Consider the following 18,118-nt stretch of genomic DNA (forward strand, 5'->3'; position numbering starts at 1 on the left):
AGATTAGGTGAGAATGATATTGAATTGCTATATGTACCAGCTGAAATGAAATCCCATATAATTAGGAGGGTTCATGAAAATTTATGTCATTTAGGTTCCGAGAAGTGCTTAAAAGAAAAAATGAGACACTATTGGTTTCCGAACATGAAAGCTAAAATAGATGCATTTATTGGAAATTGCTTAAAGTGTATCATGTTTACGGTACCCACACATGCGAATAATCGAACACTTCATAATATACCTAAGCGACCAATTCCGTTTGATACATTACACATAGACCATTTTGGACCATTTTTATATCGAAAAAGAAACATTTGCTAGTAATTATTGATGGATTTACCAAATTTGTTAAGTTGTATCCAGTGAATCCAACGAGTACAAAAGAAGTCAACATGTGTTTTTCGAAATATTTTCAATACTATAGTCGACCACGTAGAGTTGTAAGTGATAGAGGTACATGTTTTACGTCATTAGAATTTGCCAAATTTTTATTAGAAAATAATATCGAACACGTTAAGGTAGCAACTGCGTCACCTCAAGCGAACGGACAGGTGGAGAGAGTAAATAGGACAATAAAAGCGATGCTGGCCAAGATAACTGAACCAATTAAGCATGAAGACTGGAGCAAACTTTTAGATAGGGCCGAATATGCCATTAATAATTCAATGCATTCAACTACAAAGGAATTACCCTCAGTATTATTATTTGGAGTTCAGCAGAGAGGTTGCAATATTGACGCATTAACAGAATACTTAGATGATAGAAATGATATACCACAGAGTGATTTAGAAAATGTGCGTAAGAATTCTTCAGATAAAATAGAACAGTGCCAGAAAAGGAGCAAAGAATATTTTCAGAAAAATCATAAAGATCATATAGAATTTGAGGAAGGCGATTTTGTTGTAATGCGAAACATTGACACCACAATTGGTACAAACAAAAAGTTTGTACCAAAGTACAAAGGACCATATATCGTTAAAAAGATATTGCCAAACGATAGATATGTCTTAAGTGATATTGAAAATTGTCAAATTAGTCAAATTCCCTATGTAGGAATTGTAGAAGCATGTCGGATACGAAAATGGGCAGATTGGCGTAATCAGTGTGAAATTAACTCCTAATATATGCTAAATTAATTTAATTATATATCATAACTAGTCAAAATTATTACTAACTAAAACATATAATATTAAGAAAAACTTTTATAATATTAAAAACCCACGATCGAGGACGATCTAATTGTCAGGATGGCCGAGCTGTCAGCAGTATATTGGAAGCTGTATAGATCAAGTGGATATAAGATGTGACTATTTAATAATTTAATAATAATAACACTTATGTTCCATTCCGATGTTCCAATAATGTAGAATAAGACTATGTGAAGATCAGAATAGGGTAACACTTGAATTAAGAGAGACAATTGGAAGCAGACGTGAAAAAGTTAAGCTGAACAGCAATTAAATAAAATAAAAACTCAAGAATTGAAATAAATAATATAAACCTGCGTCAACAGAATATTAAATATGAAAAAAAAGAGATTGGGTATATATAAAACCGAACTCTTCTAAATTAAAACCAAAGTCTGATCAGCACTTTGAAAACAGTTCCCCGATTCGCCCCTGAAAGTGATGACGAACATTTTAAATCAAACGAAATTCCTAATTTCATCAACGTTCAACAAAGATTTATGTCTGATGTAATACTTTCAAAAAACTTTGTGTTTTTGGACATACCTACCGAGAGTGATGGAGAACATTTGAAATCAACTAAAATTTAATTAAATATTTAATTAAATTTTTTGAACGTTAAACAAAAAATAAGAGACACTTCGTTTAAAGACGTAGAAATGGATATCAAAAAGCTAGCAGTATCAAAAAAAAGCTTAGTAATCAACAACGCAAATTGAGAGTTAAGCCAAAAAAATTAAAATCCATTACCACTTCAAGATTTCAAATATATAACAGGATGAGAAAAGTTGTATAGATCGGTTCGAACTAAGCCCGTGCAAAAAAAGGAAAAACAAAATTAATTGGATATTTTATCAATAAATGAAATCTCAATATAAAGATGTCTTGTTCAAATGAGTTGTTTGTCACATTGCTTAGTAATGATACAATGAATGTATTTCCTGATAATGTAAAGTGTGCATTTACAAACATTGTAAATATCCCTCAAGACATGAATACTGGGATGTAGTCGTTACGGACATATATCTGAATAATTACATTTACAAAAGAACTTCTTAAGAAAGAAATCTAACCGAAGAAATAGAACTTGTTAGCTTGGTAAAAGCTAACATTTAGGTATTTAAATGTCTGTGCTGAATTTAAAATACCTGAAAATGGATTATAGGCCTGTAGGGTGTAAAAGACCTCGATGACTTCGTGTAATGCATAATAACGGAAAAGAAAGAAATATTCAACATACAAATATTGAATACTATCCTTTAGATATATAGTATCCAAACAAAATCTCAATACTAATTACTGATTCAAATGTATATAAGATTCCTTTGAAACTTAAGCTGTTGGGTTTTTTTAACTTTACACCAACAATGTTTATTTAGAACATGAATAGTCATCATTGTTAAATCTTATGACGAATATTACGTGAATCAGTGCGGTGAACAGAGCAAAATAGCGTTTCAAAATCTCTCAAATAAAGCAATATATAAAATGACACGCTCTCAAAATGGTGGTGGAAAAAGAAATAAAAAACGAGGGTCGAGAAAAAAGCGAAATCATTTAACTTTTGAACGAAAAAGTAAACATAACCACCTCCATAAAAAAAGAAAAAATTATCAAGGAAATTTAACATTAGTGATATTTTTTCTAATGCGAAATGAGATACCATATGGAAAGTATGAAAAGCAAATGAGGTTTGTTTACACCATACCCTAAGCAAACGATAATTATACCCTTGCAGAGGGTATTATAATTTCAGTCAGAAGTTTGCAACGCAGTGAAGGAGACGTCTCCGACCCTATAAAGTATATATATTCTTGATCAGCATCACTAGGCGAGTCGATCTAGCCATGTCCGTCTGACCGTCCGTTTCTACGCAAACTAGTCTCTCAGTTTTAAAGCTATCTGCATGAAACTTTCCCAAAAGTTGTCTTTCTATTGCAGGTAGTATATAAGTCGGATCGAGCCGGATCGGACGACTATAGCATATAGCTCCCATAGGAACAATAGGAAAAAAAAAATAAAAAAAAATTATAACTTTGCTGTTTTTAAATTTCTATTAGTTCTTCGACATATAGTAATGGTTAAATATTTCAGAATTACGTTTTAAATTTCATCAAAATCGGACGCGTATATCATATAGCTCCCATAGAAATAATAAAAATATATAAAATAACTATATAATATTTGAGCTGCAAATCATCATAGCTTCAATGTTTTTAGACATATACGCAAGTAAATCATAATTTTAATGTTTTAAAAAATATTTAATTTTTGCAATAGCTGCAAGGGTATATAAACTTCGGCTTGCCGAAGTTTGCTTCCTTTCTTGTTAAACAATATTCTTACTGTAAATTACTATTTCTTTTGATATAAAATTGAGTTAAGTTAGAGAGAGTTTGTGTTAAAGTATACGGTTAAGTTAATTTGTATGTTTGGGCGCTTTTGATTTTATTGGGGTGCAAGAAGTGTTAAGTGCTTAGCCTGGCTATTATTCATTTTTTATCTGATATCATCTGAAATCTTTATTGTGGCTGTTATGCTTCTGAAGGGGCGAAAAGCATATTGTAAATTGTAAATAATAATTGTTTTGCTGGATAAATTAATTGTTTTATCTGGGATGCCAATATTTGCTCAAAGGTTTTAGAGAGATATGGAAGAATTGCTTTCGGTCTATATTTATTCATTCCCTTAGGTGTTGGAATTATTTTCCTAATTTTCCATAGTTCAGGGAAGGTTAAAATGTAATTGCAGAGATAAATATATGTGTTATTAGTGGTAATATTTGAGGCAGTAGAATTTCAAGAAATTTTGGATTGATGTCGTCCAAGGCTGCGGCGTTAGATTTCACTTTTAATATTGCCTCAAGGATTGGGTAACACACATAAAGCTAACCTATTAACACAGTTGTCCAAAGTAGTCATATTCAGGTACGAGTTAGAGACTTATTCAGGTACTGGTACATTAACGAAGATATTATTGAGGCGGTCGATATCAATGAAAGGTCATTATACTGAATGTCAAGATTGTAGGTTAGAAATATTGGGTCATGTTTTGAGAATACCGGAACTGAAATTTGGTCATGTAAAAGGATCTTGGAGTTGTCATTAACAAAGAATACGTCCAATAGTGTTTCAGTGGTACTTGAGAAATGGGTCGCGTGTCTGGAGTTAACTAATTAACATGGCGGTACAAGGACACTGCCATGTTATCCGAGACGTGATGCTCGACTAACATGTTGCTGTTTAAGTCACCTGCTAGAATTATGTTATGGAATTGTGGACATAAACTTGCCAACAGATCAATTTCATCAGAGTAGGGTACAGTTCTATTTGTTCTGTACAGACAGCCACTTAGGATTTTTGATGGAATTTTAGCTCTTGTAATTTGAAGGAATATGTACTCGACTTTGTGTTCAGTATTTTATGAATATAAATTGGAACTCCCCCTCCTTGGCCATCCATGACATATTGCATCCTTGGACGGCGCCTCCTCAGTCGAATAGGTTTGTTTAAAAATTGGTGAAACATTTCGAGACTTATGAAGTGTTTACTTACGGCTTGTGGTGTAACTCAGAAAAAAATGATAACAACGTTTTAGTAAACAATATTTTACATTCAATGTTTAGAAGTTCTTTACATTATTTAAATAACATATTAGTGCCGCAGAGTGATAATTATTATAATTATAGAGCGTATTCGCAAACAAATTTAAACTATGGGAGTGATGCATCAGAAAGCCACTTTGCTTCCCAGAAAAATATATTTCAAAATAATAATAGGGTTGAATTATTCGGAAAAGTTCATGGTAATATTTTTAGCCAAAGAAAACTGCTTCTTATTAATATGGATCTAATAATTAATTTTAATATTTAAAAAACTGCATTTCGTTTATTGGAAAGTGGCACTAAATCAAGATTTAAGAAACACAACTCATTTTAAATCATATAACATTTAACCCAAGTTCCTTTCCAGGCTCTAGAATTTGATTACTCGAATGCTGAAAATGTTTAAAGCTTTAGTTGATATAATATGCTATGATCGAGTGGAATAAACCAAGGAACTGTTTGATACTAACAGTTTCATATTAGCCTTTTACTTAACTACTGATCATTTAAATTCCACTGTATGCTCAAATTTGATGTCACAAGGATTTTTAAAGCTTTTACTTGTCTGGTATACTGTGAGTATGATTCGATTATTGATATTGATAGACATATAAATATTTGGACGCTTTTTTAAAATGAATACTTTACAAATTCAACAATTGCTTTCCAAACATGCAAAAATATAATCAAATTTTAAAGGAGTTTTCCCTTCTGACCAGCTACCCAAAACCATTTTTGAATGTCCTGCTCTAATTATTGCGAAAACCGACACTTCAGATCAGCCCGGGACTCAATGGATTGCAATTTATTTAATAGTCGCAGATCAGCAGAATTTTTCGATTCATATGGACAATATCCCCAGAAAGAAGAATTCGTAACATTCGCAACAATGAGTCCTACCTTGCTTTTGAAGACTATATGTTGTTTAGAGCTGATTGCGTAGAACATGAAGGTGGAGTTGCAAATTATATACGAAAAATCTTAGTTGTAAGCTTGTGTGCAAGCATCCTTATGAAAGCCAAGTTGAATATATTTTTCTAGAAGTAGTTAACACCAAACCAGGAAAAGAACTCTGGTCGGCCACACAAAAACATTAACTGCTCATAACTACTTTAGCTAATTTCAGAGAATTCTTCAGCCTATTCTGATGTGATTTTAGCCTGCTTTCTAACTGCATGATGTCACTTGGCTTTAATGCAGTGAACAATGCAGAACCCACTCATTTTTCAAATACCTGTGATAAGTTACTTGACTTGTTTTTTTTAGTGATGACTCAAATATTACTCATTATGACCAGGATTCTTACCTTCTAAAGAAAATGGAGTAGAGATAAATCTTACCATGTCCAAAAGCATGGTTATAAAAAAAGATATTTACATGCAAGACAGCTGCCATCAACTATTATACATACATAGATGGTTCAGTAATATGTTGTGCTGATCAAGCAACCAATTTAGGGATAATCTTCAACAAATCACATTCTTGGCATCATCACATAATCATGGCCTCCGGCAGAACGTACGGCATTTTGAGGCACTTAGCGTACACGAAAGCGAAACCAATATTAGTAACGTATTACCAAATACTATAGACATCAAGCCTAGCACCCAGCCTGTATATCCCGAGATACCCATTACTTCATTTGTCAAACATAACATTAATACCCAACCTGTATATCCTGAGATACCCATTACTTCATTTGTCAAACATTACATTTCAGAGCCTACTATAGGAGCCAAATTAATCAGACATATACGTTTCCCATTAGACATAAACATTTCCCACGCCTGTTATCAACAGTCGCCTTATTATAAACAGCAGACATAAACAAATTATAAACTTTTAAACAAAGGGTCCAGTATGAGAACCCATTCATCAGCAAAAGCTTTGACCAATCCAAATTTAATAAATAAAAGATGCAGTCTGACAACCCATTCATCAGGCCACCATTTCAACCAATCGAAATCTTCTGATCGGAGTCCACTTTCGCTGCTAGCGTCGCTGTCACCGATAAATTATAACCTATATATTATAAGAATAATGCAATTATAAAATCAGTTCAATTTCGGCAATCTAAATATGAAGACGTTACCAATAAAACTCCACTGTATACTAAAATAAAAATCGCTTTTTTTTAATATATCTAAAAGTGAATAATCTAATTGGTGCAGCCGTTGGGATACAAGTAATATCCTCGCGAGTGACTATCTAAAAAGAATTTCAAAAATCACTTAATTAAAATTATTGTGAAAAAAACAACATTAGTCAAATCACAAATGAGGATTTCTAGTGTCTAATTCAGCGATAACAATCTAATAACTGATATTTTTCACTTAAACAAATATTTAAATATTTTAAATATAAAAAAAAAAATTAAAGTGTATAAATGGAACTGGCATCAACATCAGCCGCAGCCAATGCCGCAAAAGCAACACAAAATCTTACAGACGTGGCCATGAACCATTTTCTTCTGCAACTTAAACAGATAAATAAGGAAGTCGACGAATTAGTTTACCATTATCCGACAACATCAGAAGCCCAACACCAAATTGTACAAGCAGCCATCCGAAACCTTCTAATAGGACCAGCCCGAACATTGTTAATGAGAAATGTACCACAGGACTGGAAGGAATTAAGGACTTTACTAATCAGCGAATACAACAGCGCAACACCTCCACATCTTATGATTATGGAATTACGTGAAACTAAATATAAAAATAATTTACGTAGATTTGTTGAAGAATTAGAAGAACAAACAAATAGAATATGTTGTAATCTCAGCTTAGATAACAATCCATCAAACACGGTTTTAGATTTAAGAGCTTTGAATGATACATTAGCTGAAGTGATTCGCGAAAAATTGCCAGTAAAAACATATGTATATTACGTTGAGCTAATTTGAAATATCAACTCCTCTTAAATTAAAGCAGGTTGCCCAATCTGCCCAATGATGACGACGAATATATATTTTACATCAATAAACCCAAATAATCAGTCAGATAATAGTCAAGGAAACAGACTCCAAAATAATAACTCCCAAAGTCGATATAATGAAAATCAACAGAGACAGAACAAGTTCGACGCTAATAGGAATTGTGGTATTAATAGCAGTTATAATAATAATTTTTCTGGCAATCAATATTATCCTAGATCTTTTCAAAATAATCAAGTATAGAATACCCAGACTACTCAAAGTACTAATATTCCCCAAAAACGTGCGAGTGACGTATTACCAAATACTCTAGACATCAAGCCTAACAGGCTGGGTGTATAACCCGAGATACCGACTACTTACCCACTATAGGAGTTATTTCAATTAATCAGACAACAGTCCCCTTATTAGAAACTTTTCACACGCTTTTATAGACGACAGCAGAAATAAACTAATTATAAACTTTTAAGCAAAGGGTCCAGCAGGACAACCCAGTCATCAGCATAAAAAAATATAGTAAGAAATATACAGACAGACTTCACAATCATGTAAACAATTTAGCCCTAGGTCTAGTAGACAATAGCTTATCATTCAGAAGACTCAAAAGATTCCACATTCTTGATCTCCCTTATAGGTAAATTTAAGTAAACGAGAAATTAAATTAATAGCAGGTTTCACTGGAAATCTGCTATTCCTGTTATGTAAATATTAGTGATACAATTTACTTTTTGTCATTAGACAGATTTTAAATAAAAATTAAATTAAAAAAAAAAAAATATATATATATATTATCCTAGATCCTTTCAAAATAATCAAGTACAAAATACACAGACTACTCATAGTACTAATAATCCCCAAAAACGTGCCCCAACCTCAGATTCAGGTCAACAACGTAAGACTGAGCCAATGTACACAATTGAAAATTTTCAGACAACAGCCTCGGAAGAAACACCACCGCAATAAAAATTAAAATTGATAACAAACTATGCCTCGGTCTTATTGATACAGGTTCAAGCATAAATTTAATAAACGAAAACTTTTTAAAATATACAGCTAAAAATATTTTGACTAAAGTACAAACGATTGGAGAACTTTAGATAAACATATCGAGTTTAGTATTCCAAAATTATTTTCATCTAAACAAACATTTTTCTTAAAAAACTTTTCAAATCATTATGATATTCTTATAGGAAGAAAAATTGTAAAAGAAACAGCCAAAATTGATTTTATGAGAAACAAAAAAATTAAAGTGTATAAATGGAACTGCCATCAACACCAGCCGCAGCCATGAACCATTTTCTTCTGCAACTAAAAAAGATAAACAAATTTAATGGAGACCCACTCTACTATGAAGAAAAGAAAAATTCTAAGAGAAACCTCAGCCAAAATTGATTTTATGAGAAACACTATTAATCTAAATAATTGCGAATTCCCAATGGTAAATATAACAGAGGAACGTAATCAAACTTGTTCAGTAAAATAAATGAAGACTTTTGCATTTATGCCATGCAAACTGACTTAACGAATACTTATTTAAGAGACGATCACTTAAATAATGAAGAACAAGAAAGCAAGCAAACTTCCGCAAGCCGAAGTTAATATACCCTTTCAGCTATTTTAAAAACTAAATACTCTTGAAAACGTTAAAATTATGATTTACTTGCGTATATGTTTAAAAACATTAAAGCTATGATGATTTGCAGCTTAATTATTCGATAGTTCCTATGGCAGTTATACGATTGTTCCTATGGGAGCTATATGCTATAGTCGTCCGATTTTGATGAAATTTAAATCGTAATTCTGAAATATTTAACTATTACTATATCTCGAAGAACTAAAAAAAAAGATTAAAAAACATCAAAGGTATAATTTTTTTTTTATTTATTTTTATGATTGTTCCTATGGGAGCTATATGCTATAGTCGTCCGATTGTGTTGAAATTTAAACCGTAATTCTGAAGTTATTAACCATTATTATATCTCGAAGAACTAAAAAACAAATTAAAAAACACCAAAGTTATAATTTTTTTTATTTATTTTTATAATTGTTCCTATGGAAGCTATATGCTATAGTCGTCCGATTTTGATGAAATTTAAACCGTAATTCTGAAATATTTAAGCTTTACTATAACTCGAAGAACTAAAAAAAAAAAATAAAAAAAACCAAAGTTATAATTTTTTTTATTTATATTTCCGATTTTTCCTATGGGAGCTATATGCTATAGTCGTCCGATCCGGCTCGATCCGACTTATATACTACCTGCAATAGAAAGACAACTTTTGGGAAAGTTTCATGCAGATAGCTTTAAAAGTGAGAGACTAGTTTGCGTAGAAACGGACGGACAGACGGACAGAAGGACATGGCTAGATCGACTCTCCTAGTGATGCTGATCAAGAATATATATACGTTATAGGGTCGGAGATGTCTCCTTTACTGCGTTGCAAACTTCTGACTGAAATTATAATACCCTCTGCAAGGGTATAAAAAGCTGAACTAAATTATTTAATGTCCAAGTATTTTGATATTCAGTATCGCGAAGGTGACAATTTGACTTTCACGAACGAAAACAAACACGTAATAAAAACAAGACACGAAGAACAAATATATAGGAGACCATATAGTTATCCCTACATTTATGACACAGAAGTAAAAATACAATTTGAGGAAATAATAAATCAAGGTATTATCAGAAAATCAAAATCTTCGTATTGTAGTCCTATTGTAATGGTACCAAAGAAAAAGGATGCATCGGGCATTCCCAAATTTCGTATGGTCATTGATTACAGAGGACTCAATGAAATAACTATAAATGATAAATTTCCTATTCTGATCAGCTTTCGTTGCGAGCAGACGAGTCTTTCATTTCGTTATGACCCCATTTACGTGCTCTGAGTGCAATGTTGTCGTTACGCATGCGCAACTTCGCGGTTTTGAGGCGGTTCGATGGTCATCGCTTTGTCATCGCACTTTCCACACTTCTTGTGTTAATTTGCCTGAAGAGGCAATAAAATTGCTAACCATTATGCCGAATCTGTTATGGCAATGTGATAGCTGCGTAGTGAGCAATGATTCGCACTCAAAAACAGACGAAATCATTGAAGAACTTCGTGAACTTAAAAGCCTATACTTGCACTTAAATACAAAGTTTCAAATCGCTTTTCCCGAATCTGTGGAGGCCCCGGCTAATGTTAACACCAACAAGCGGAAGAAGGAAAAAGTTGCCAATAAACCTCCGTATTCATCTAGTTCCCATTATACTAATCCCTTTTACCATAACCCTCCCACAGAGGGCTTTATGATTGTCTCCAAGAAAAATAAAAAGAATCGTAACAACAAGAAGCAAGGTTCGACGCTCGCTTGTGATCAACTTGCAGTATTGCTGTAAACTCAAAGCCAGAGGCGTTGTGCAAGTTTGTTTCTGACAAGTTAAAAGTAAATTCTAACAGCATATCATGCTATTCATTAACAAAAAAAGAGGTAGATCTTAGCGCACTGAAGTTCATTAAATTTAAGCTTGGAGTCCCGGAGCAGTATTATTAGACTGTCTTCAGCGGTGATTTCTGGCCACAATCAATTAAGGTGAGCTGATTCATTCACAGGGAGAGAGAGCACTTGGAGTCTACCGTGGTGGACACATTGGGTGGAGAACCATTGCGTACATCTACCCCTGCCAAGCTTCCATCAAAAAACCCCCAGTAATCGACGTCACTGGCTCTGACGTCATTACCGGTTCACTTTCGTGCAGCATTTAAAACTGCAGTTCTCAACTTCATCACCAATAACAAATGCATTAGATGGTGCTTAGGCCGCTCGCCCTCTACATCGTTCTTTCGAATCAAGGCGCGCAGCCGCTGCTGTTTTCGCTTAAGCAAGAATACAGCGCTCTCTTCGGAGTTTCGCTCTCTCATCAGGATGCAGCTTCATACACTCAGTCGCTCTTGACGGCTGTTTTTTCTGATGTATCCAGTGCATAAGATAGTAGCGCGTTCCTTATATTGGAGCTCTATCCATCTCCTGTTGCCTCGCTGCTTCGCTTTACTCGTGGATGGCTGAGCGATTGCGTTGAATTATCACTCTCTTCGCACCTATATTTGCAACAACAACGAAATCGGATGACTTTGCCCTTTTCTTAATGCAGCTCCTTACTTGAAAAGGGTCCGCTTCTATACAGCGCTCTCTTCCGAGTTGCGCTTCTTTCACCTCCCGCTGCATCGGCACTTCGGCCGACGTTTGGATGGCTTACCGGTGTTTTTGGAGTTCCGCTCAACGGGGGATTGTAAAATATTACTTTTTTACGGACGCTTGCTCTCTCCGCAAGTTTCTCTTCTGTTGCCTCTCTTTGATGATGAGCTTTCTGCATTGCGCTCCCAAGGGCTGTAACGAACAACGTTGAGCTGATGGTATTGCAAACTGTTGGCCCTGCACTCGTTTAAATCCAGCTCTAACTCGTCAGCGAATGTCGTGGTGCAGCTTACGGGTGCTCTTGAATATCTTTAACAATTAAAATGTATCGCGCGCAAACAGGCAACGAGCCAATATCTGCCGGAAAAGAGATAGCATAACAAACAGACAGACAGACAGATAGAAATAGCACTTTTCACATTACACGCCCCTAGATGTAAATGGGGTGTTATCAGCCCACCCTACCATGGCCAATGCTCTTCCAATAAAATACTACTGCATCAGGCCCCTTTGAATAATTTATTCTACGACGGCTCTCGGGTCAGCATGGAGTAAAAAATATGATTGTTTTTTCAGACACTATAATCATTGTTTATTTACTAAATATAAAAGGGAAAGATATGAAATATGAAAATAAAATTAGATGTTTTTGTACACAGGTATTGTTTAAAACTAGCATGCATAATCCTTAATAAAACTTTAAATTTTCATAACATCGTGCGATTTCAATTACAGTAACTAAAGAATAATAAAATGTAATGTAATGTAATGTAAAATGTAAATTACAAATTTACTCTTTTTTTTTTGCACTGGTTGTTTCATTAGAAAAATAAGAAAGCAAGCAAACTTCGGCAAGCCGAAGTTCATATACCCTTGGAGCTATTTTAAAAACTAAATACTCTTAAAAACGTTAAAATTATGATTTACTTGCGTGTATGTTTAAAAACATTGAAGCTATAATGATTTGCAGCTTAATTATTCGATAGTTCCTATGGCGGCTATACGATTGTTCCTATGGGAGCTATATGCTATAGTCGTCCGATTTTGATGAAATTTAAATCGTAATTCTAAAATATTTAACTATTACTATATCTCGAAGAACTAAAAAAAAATTAAAAAACACCAAAGTTATAATTTTTTTTAATTTATTTTTATGATTGTTCCTATGGGAGTTATATGCTATAGTCGTCCGATTTTGTTGAAATTTAAAGCGTAATTCTGAAATTATTAACCATTATTATATCTCGAAGAACTAAAAAAAAAATTAAAAAACACCAAAGTTATAATTTTTTTATATATTTTTATGATTGTTTCTATGGAAGCTATATGCTATAGTCGTCCGATTTTGATGAAATTTAAACCGTAATTCTGAAATATTTAAGCAATACTATATCTCAAAGAACTAAAAAAAAATTAAAAAACACCAAAGTTATAATTTTTTTAAATTTATTTTTCCGATTGTTCCTATGAGAGCTATATGCTATAGTCGTCCGATTCGGCTCGTTCCGACTTAGAAAGACAACTTTTGGGAAAGTTTCATGCAGATAGCTTTAAAACTAGTTTGCGTAGAAACGGACGGACAGACGGACACGGCTAGATCGACTCTCCTAGTGATGCTGATCAAGAATATATAGGGTCGGAGATGTCTCCTTCACTGCGTTGCAAACTTCTGACTGAAATTATAATACCCTCTGCAAGGGTATTAAAATTATCGTTAGCATTCAGACATTTTATTTAGTATTTATTAACTTTACGTTTTATTAAGTATTACTTTACACTCGATCACTTAATTGCGGAATAAAATTTCGGATAACTTTCAAGACCTTTAAATTTGCCGCAGGGTATAAAATTGTCAAACTTGGCTCACCTGAGATATCCCACTGATGGAAGTGCTTCCATATGTTGGTGGTGTTGCATTGTAAGCAAATGCAAGTCAAAGAAGTTCGGTAATTATAACCTTATCGGCTCATACAACTGCATATATTTAACGTGACCGAAATTTGCTTACACATCTCTTGAATTTTACATGTTCCTACTTTTTGCCTATACTCGCATCTTTTTACTCTATTTATAACTAACGATAAAAAAAACTTTCGAACTTCTTGTTCTCTCCTTATGTTCAACTAAATCTCATTTTTATATTAACATTTCGTTTAACATTTTAACTTATTCATATTTTTATTGATTTTACTTAATACAACTTAGGCTTATCTTATACGATTTCTATATCTTCATTGGGTTTTATATATTTACTTGGCGATTTCAAATTTAGTACATTTTATTTGCGTAAACAACTGGGATTACTCTTACTTTTGTGTTTACTTTTACATGCATTCATCATTGCGCTCACTTTACCCGTGTATATTTTGTTTATATGTGCATATAGCTTGCGTTTACTTTTATATATGCATTTTGCTTTGCGTTTACTTCACTACTACTTTTGGGCACTATTCTGACCTAGTTAAGACACTTCACTATGGGAATTACTGGGATTTATCTACATTAGGTCATAGCTGTTGATTAGCAGAGCACAGACGAATTTATAAACACTTTTTGGTATGCAATTGAATTACTTCGACAGACGTATGATACCAAAAAAAAAATGCACTGTACACTATTGTGGCATGCTGCTGGCGCTGGTTATGTTTAGCTCCTGATGGGCTTTCCTTATCCTAGTTGCACCGGGGCTTAGTTGAAGACGTTGACGAACTGAACTGCCTTTTTGGGGCAGAAATGACTGATGATACGATCGCCGGCGGTACTCGGCGACGAAAGGGCATGTAAGAATACCGTCCCCTATAACAAATAAAACGCCTGAATGAGGCATATTCACTAGCACCGGTTATAGGTTATAACTTAACCGTGAGGGTGAGGTAATTAACAGTTTTGACCACAATCTGGCCAAGAATTGGTTCACCGCCACTGCAGCACCTTATGCCGTGCAAAAATTTTTGTGCAGTGGTGAGCTGCGAACGTTTTGATCGGCCACAACCTCTTTTACTTTTAGTTGTGTTATCGCTGTTCTTAACATACAGCTATACAACCGCTCAGGTCGAGACTCAGATTAAGAAGAAATCATGAGGTTTTCGAGAGCGGATATTACAAGATGGGTTACAACCGGGATTAGAGTTGGGCTTTCGCTAAAAACGTTAACACTAATGCAGTCCTACCTATTGACGATTAATCTTCCACTTTAAGGTTGCCATTTTCAGCCTATACCGCCCGCTAGGTGGCGCAACTAAACATACGATATGCGGTTCTATTCTCCACTACGACTTAGAATGCGGTCAATTTGTGGCAGTGGATACGCATCTTTGACGGTAACTGCATTCACATCCCTGCTATCTAGGCAAAGCCTAACCTTTCCAGGTTTCTGCACCAAGACCACTGGCGAGAAGCAAGCGCTATCAGATCTACTTCTCCATACAACAGCTTCTCCACGGCTGATGACACGGGAAAATGGCACTGCTTTATGGGCTTAGCGTCACCCATATCTATGTGGTGTGAAAGAAGACTTGTTTTACCCAAACCAGCGGTTGCAAATGATGGGAACTGGTCTACTACTTTCTGGAGGGTTTTCTTCTGTTCCTCTGTCAGATTATGAGCGCTTAGCTCAGAAATCTGAATATCTGGAGGTAACAAATCGAAAAGTTGCCAAAAGTCAACGCCTAGATAAAGGTTCTGCTTCAGAGATGGAACTATGTGAATATTAATCGCCTTTATCTGACCATTATATTCTATATCTGAGCTTAATCGACCCACAATATTTTAATTGCTCCCATCTGCAGTACAAATATTATTAATGACTCTGCGAATGGGGACTTCACTACCAAGAATTTCCTGTGCGAACTGACCGCCGATACAACTCCGGCTCCGGTATAAACCCTTTAATTTTGCGATCAAGGATTTTGACCACTGTGTATGGACGCTGGTCGACACAAGTATTGCGAAGCGCACTTAAGTCTTTAGTAACTTTCCAGAACCTTTTTAGTCTATTTGTATTTCGTGAACTATTTTAAATTTTAGGGTTATTAAGAAAAGAAGATTGGTTACTACTAATTACTTACTAATTACTAACTCTCTGATGCCATCCATCCAAAGGAGCATCATCAGGAGTAAGAGAGTCCTTTTCGGGACGGTTCCTAATGGGACTTATAAGTGCTCATTTTCGGTGTTTGTTAACTGTGACTTGGGTGTTCTGCTGAAGGTTTTTTTTACATCTTTGGCAATTAGAGATATTGCTTCAACTGCACCATCATCGTCTTCAAATAACTCTGATTAACAAACTTTATGCTGTTCCTCTAGAAGTTCTGAGACATGGCTTTTAAATAGAGAATCCTTTTTATATATTTGCTTCCGCTTTATTTCATCAAGGAAACATTCTCGTCTTCTACATATTTCGCGAAGTTTTGAGATTGTTTCCGTGGGAATATTTAAGATTTCGTGTCTTATTTCTGATCTCAGATTGCGCCTAAGAATCTCTATCAAAGCTTTTTCATTCAAGAGGCAGTTTAGGCTATCAGTCAACTGAACTATGGCATCATAAAACGAATCGAAATTCTCTTTTTCTTTTTGTTTAATCTAATCTAATCTCTAATGAACTCTCGAATATCGACATCTGTCCTAGTATCCCTGATTTGACGACGAAGTGCGGCACACAGTTTGCTTCACTTTACGGATTGCACTGATTTATGAAAGCGCCAGTAAAAGTCACTTGCCTTACTCTAAAACAAAGCACTTGCGTTGCTACACATTACATCGAATTTTGAATACAGTGTTTGACCGGTTAGAGCTTGTACCCTGTATATGAAATTATCTACGCTTATGCCGCCTGTGTCTCCGGTAAAACGGAGTTTCCATCAATTCATTATATGTGCCACCTTATCTGGACTGTAAAAAGTTCTGTGGCTGTTGATCTAGGTGAGATGTTAGCCTGCGATAGATTTTGTCCTGCATTCGATTGCCTTGCATCTATGCCAAGAAGCTGATCAAGTGAGGACCCTATATTGGTAGCGCTATGAAGTGTCGGTTGGGAATTCTGGCCGCTAGATTGGATTGAATCATGTTGGACATTTTTTTTTCTGATAGTTGCGTAAGCAACTCTTGTTGCATAGCTTTTACTGCATCTAACACCATACTTTGTAGGTCCTCGCCCCCACGTTCTAGACTCTGACTTTCTTTCTCCATAATCCCTGACTTTCGCCCTCTGCTTGTGAACTTAAAAGTTTTTGACTTCTTGTTTTTGTGCGATAAAACTGTCGGATCTTGCAGTAAGTTCTCCAGAGCCAGCAGCTTTGCAGGTTTGGCAGGTTTTTTTGCTCTTCAAATGTGTACTTATACACTTTCTATGAAACTCGTGACCGAATTTTGTCTTGTATAAATCTATTTCATGAATGCGTGAATTACATAAGACACAAAAATCGGACGATCTACCGGCTTCTTCGCTATCTGAATGGTTACTCCCATAGTTTATCAATTTCCTGCTGACACAACAGTTGGCTGGTTTGTAAATCAAATTTGAATATCGAAATGGAACGCTGAAGAAAAATTCGGAATAATCGAAAATGTAAGATCATAAGCAACTAGCTTATGTTAATAAGAAAATTTATGACGGTAAAACAATTAACTCCATGCGTACCCAAGAGCTCATCGACAAAGCTCTTATTTAAAACGATGTGAGAAGTTTAAAAAAAAAAAGGAGAAAAGGTAAAGCTGAGAATGAATGCACAAAAAGAGAATACTGGCTATTTTGATGATTTGACCTTTGTATCAAGCGTGGCCAACCTAAACTACGAATACTTCTTTTTAGGATTGTAGCTCCAAGCACTTCACACTCTGCCTGAAATAAAATTCCCTGGTAACAATTGCTCAAACCCGCAGTGCCGAATTACTAGACTTTAGCTAAATTCCACATGTATCGCTGCGTCAAGTGTGGTTAGCCAAAATAATTAGTTAATTGTAATTGACCAAAATCCAAAGCACTTGACCATTGTGATTTAACACAAATAAAGGAGACGGATGTGTCAAAACTTTCCTCGTGGTGAGTTTTTACTATTTCTGAAAATATAAGCACTTCTTTCCAATGCGATCGAAAAGTTGACACGGCTGGCTAGGAAAATTATAGAAATATAACCGAAAGGAAAAGGTATAAGTATTTGTATGCTATTTAGTGGGTTTTACTGTACAGTAAAGCCAATACGTTGGGCGCCAAAT

The 18,118-nt window shown here is 34.7% G+C and overlaps 1 protein-coding gene across 7 annotated transcripts in view; it reads left to right on the forward strand.

Moving 5' to 3' along the window:
• Positions 1 to 18,118, forward strand: part of LOC108148487 (gamma-interferon-inducible lysosomal thiol reductase) — a 162,471-nt gene that overhangs the window by 96,538 nt on the left and 47,815 nt on the right. Inside the window, exon 3 of one of the 7 annotated variants that reach the window (XM_041708888.1) lies at positions 13,746 to 13,913. The exons of the other annotated variants lie outside the window; for them this stretch is intronic. Coding sequence (XP_041564822.1) covers positions 13,746 to 13,898 — 153 coding nt within the window. The 3' untranslated portion in view covers positions 13,899 to 13,913. Of the gene's footprint in view, positions 1 to 13,745; positions 13,914 to 18,118 lie in introns of those variants that run through there. 7 annotated transcript variants of the gene reach the window in all.

Source organism: Drosophila elegans, unplaced genomic scaffold (assembly GCF_018152505.1).
Source record: "Drosophila elegans isolate 14027-0461.03 unplaced genomic scaffold, ASM1815250v1 contig_409, whole genome shotgun sequence".
Taxonomy (NCBI): Eukaryota; Metazoa; Arthropoda; class Insecta; order Diptera; family Drosophilidae; genus Drosophila; species Drosophila elegans.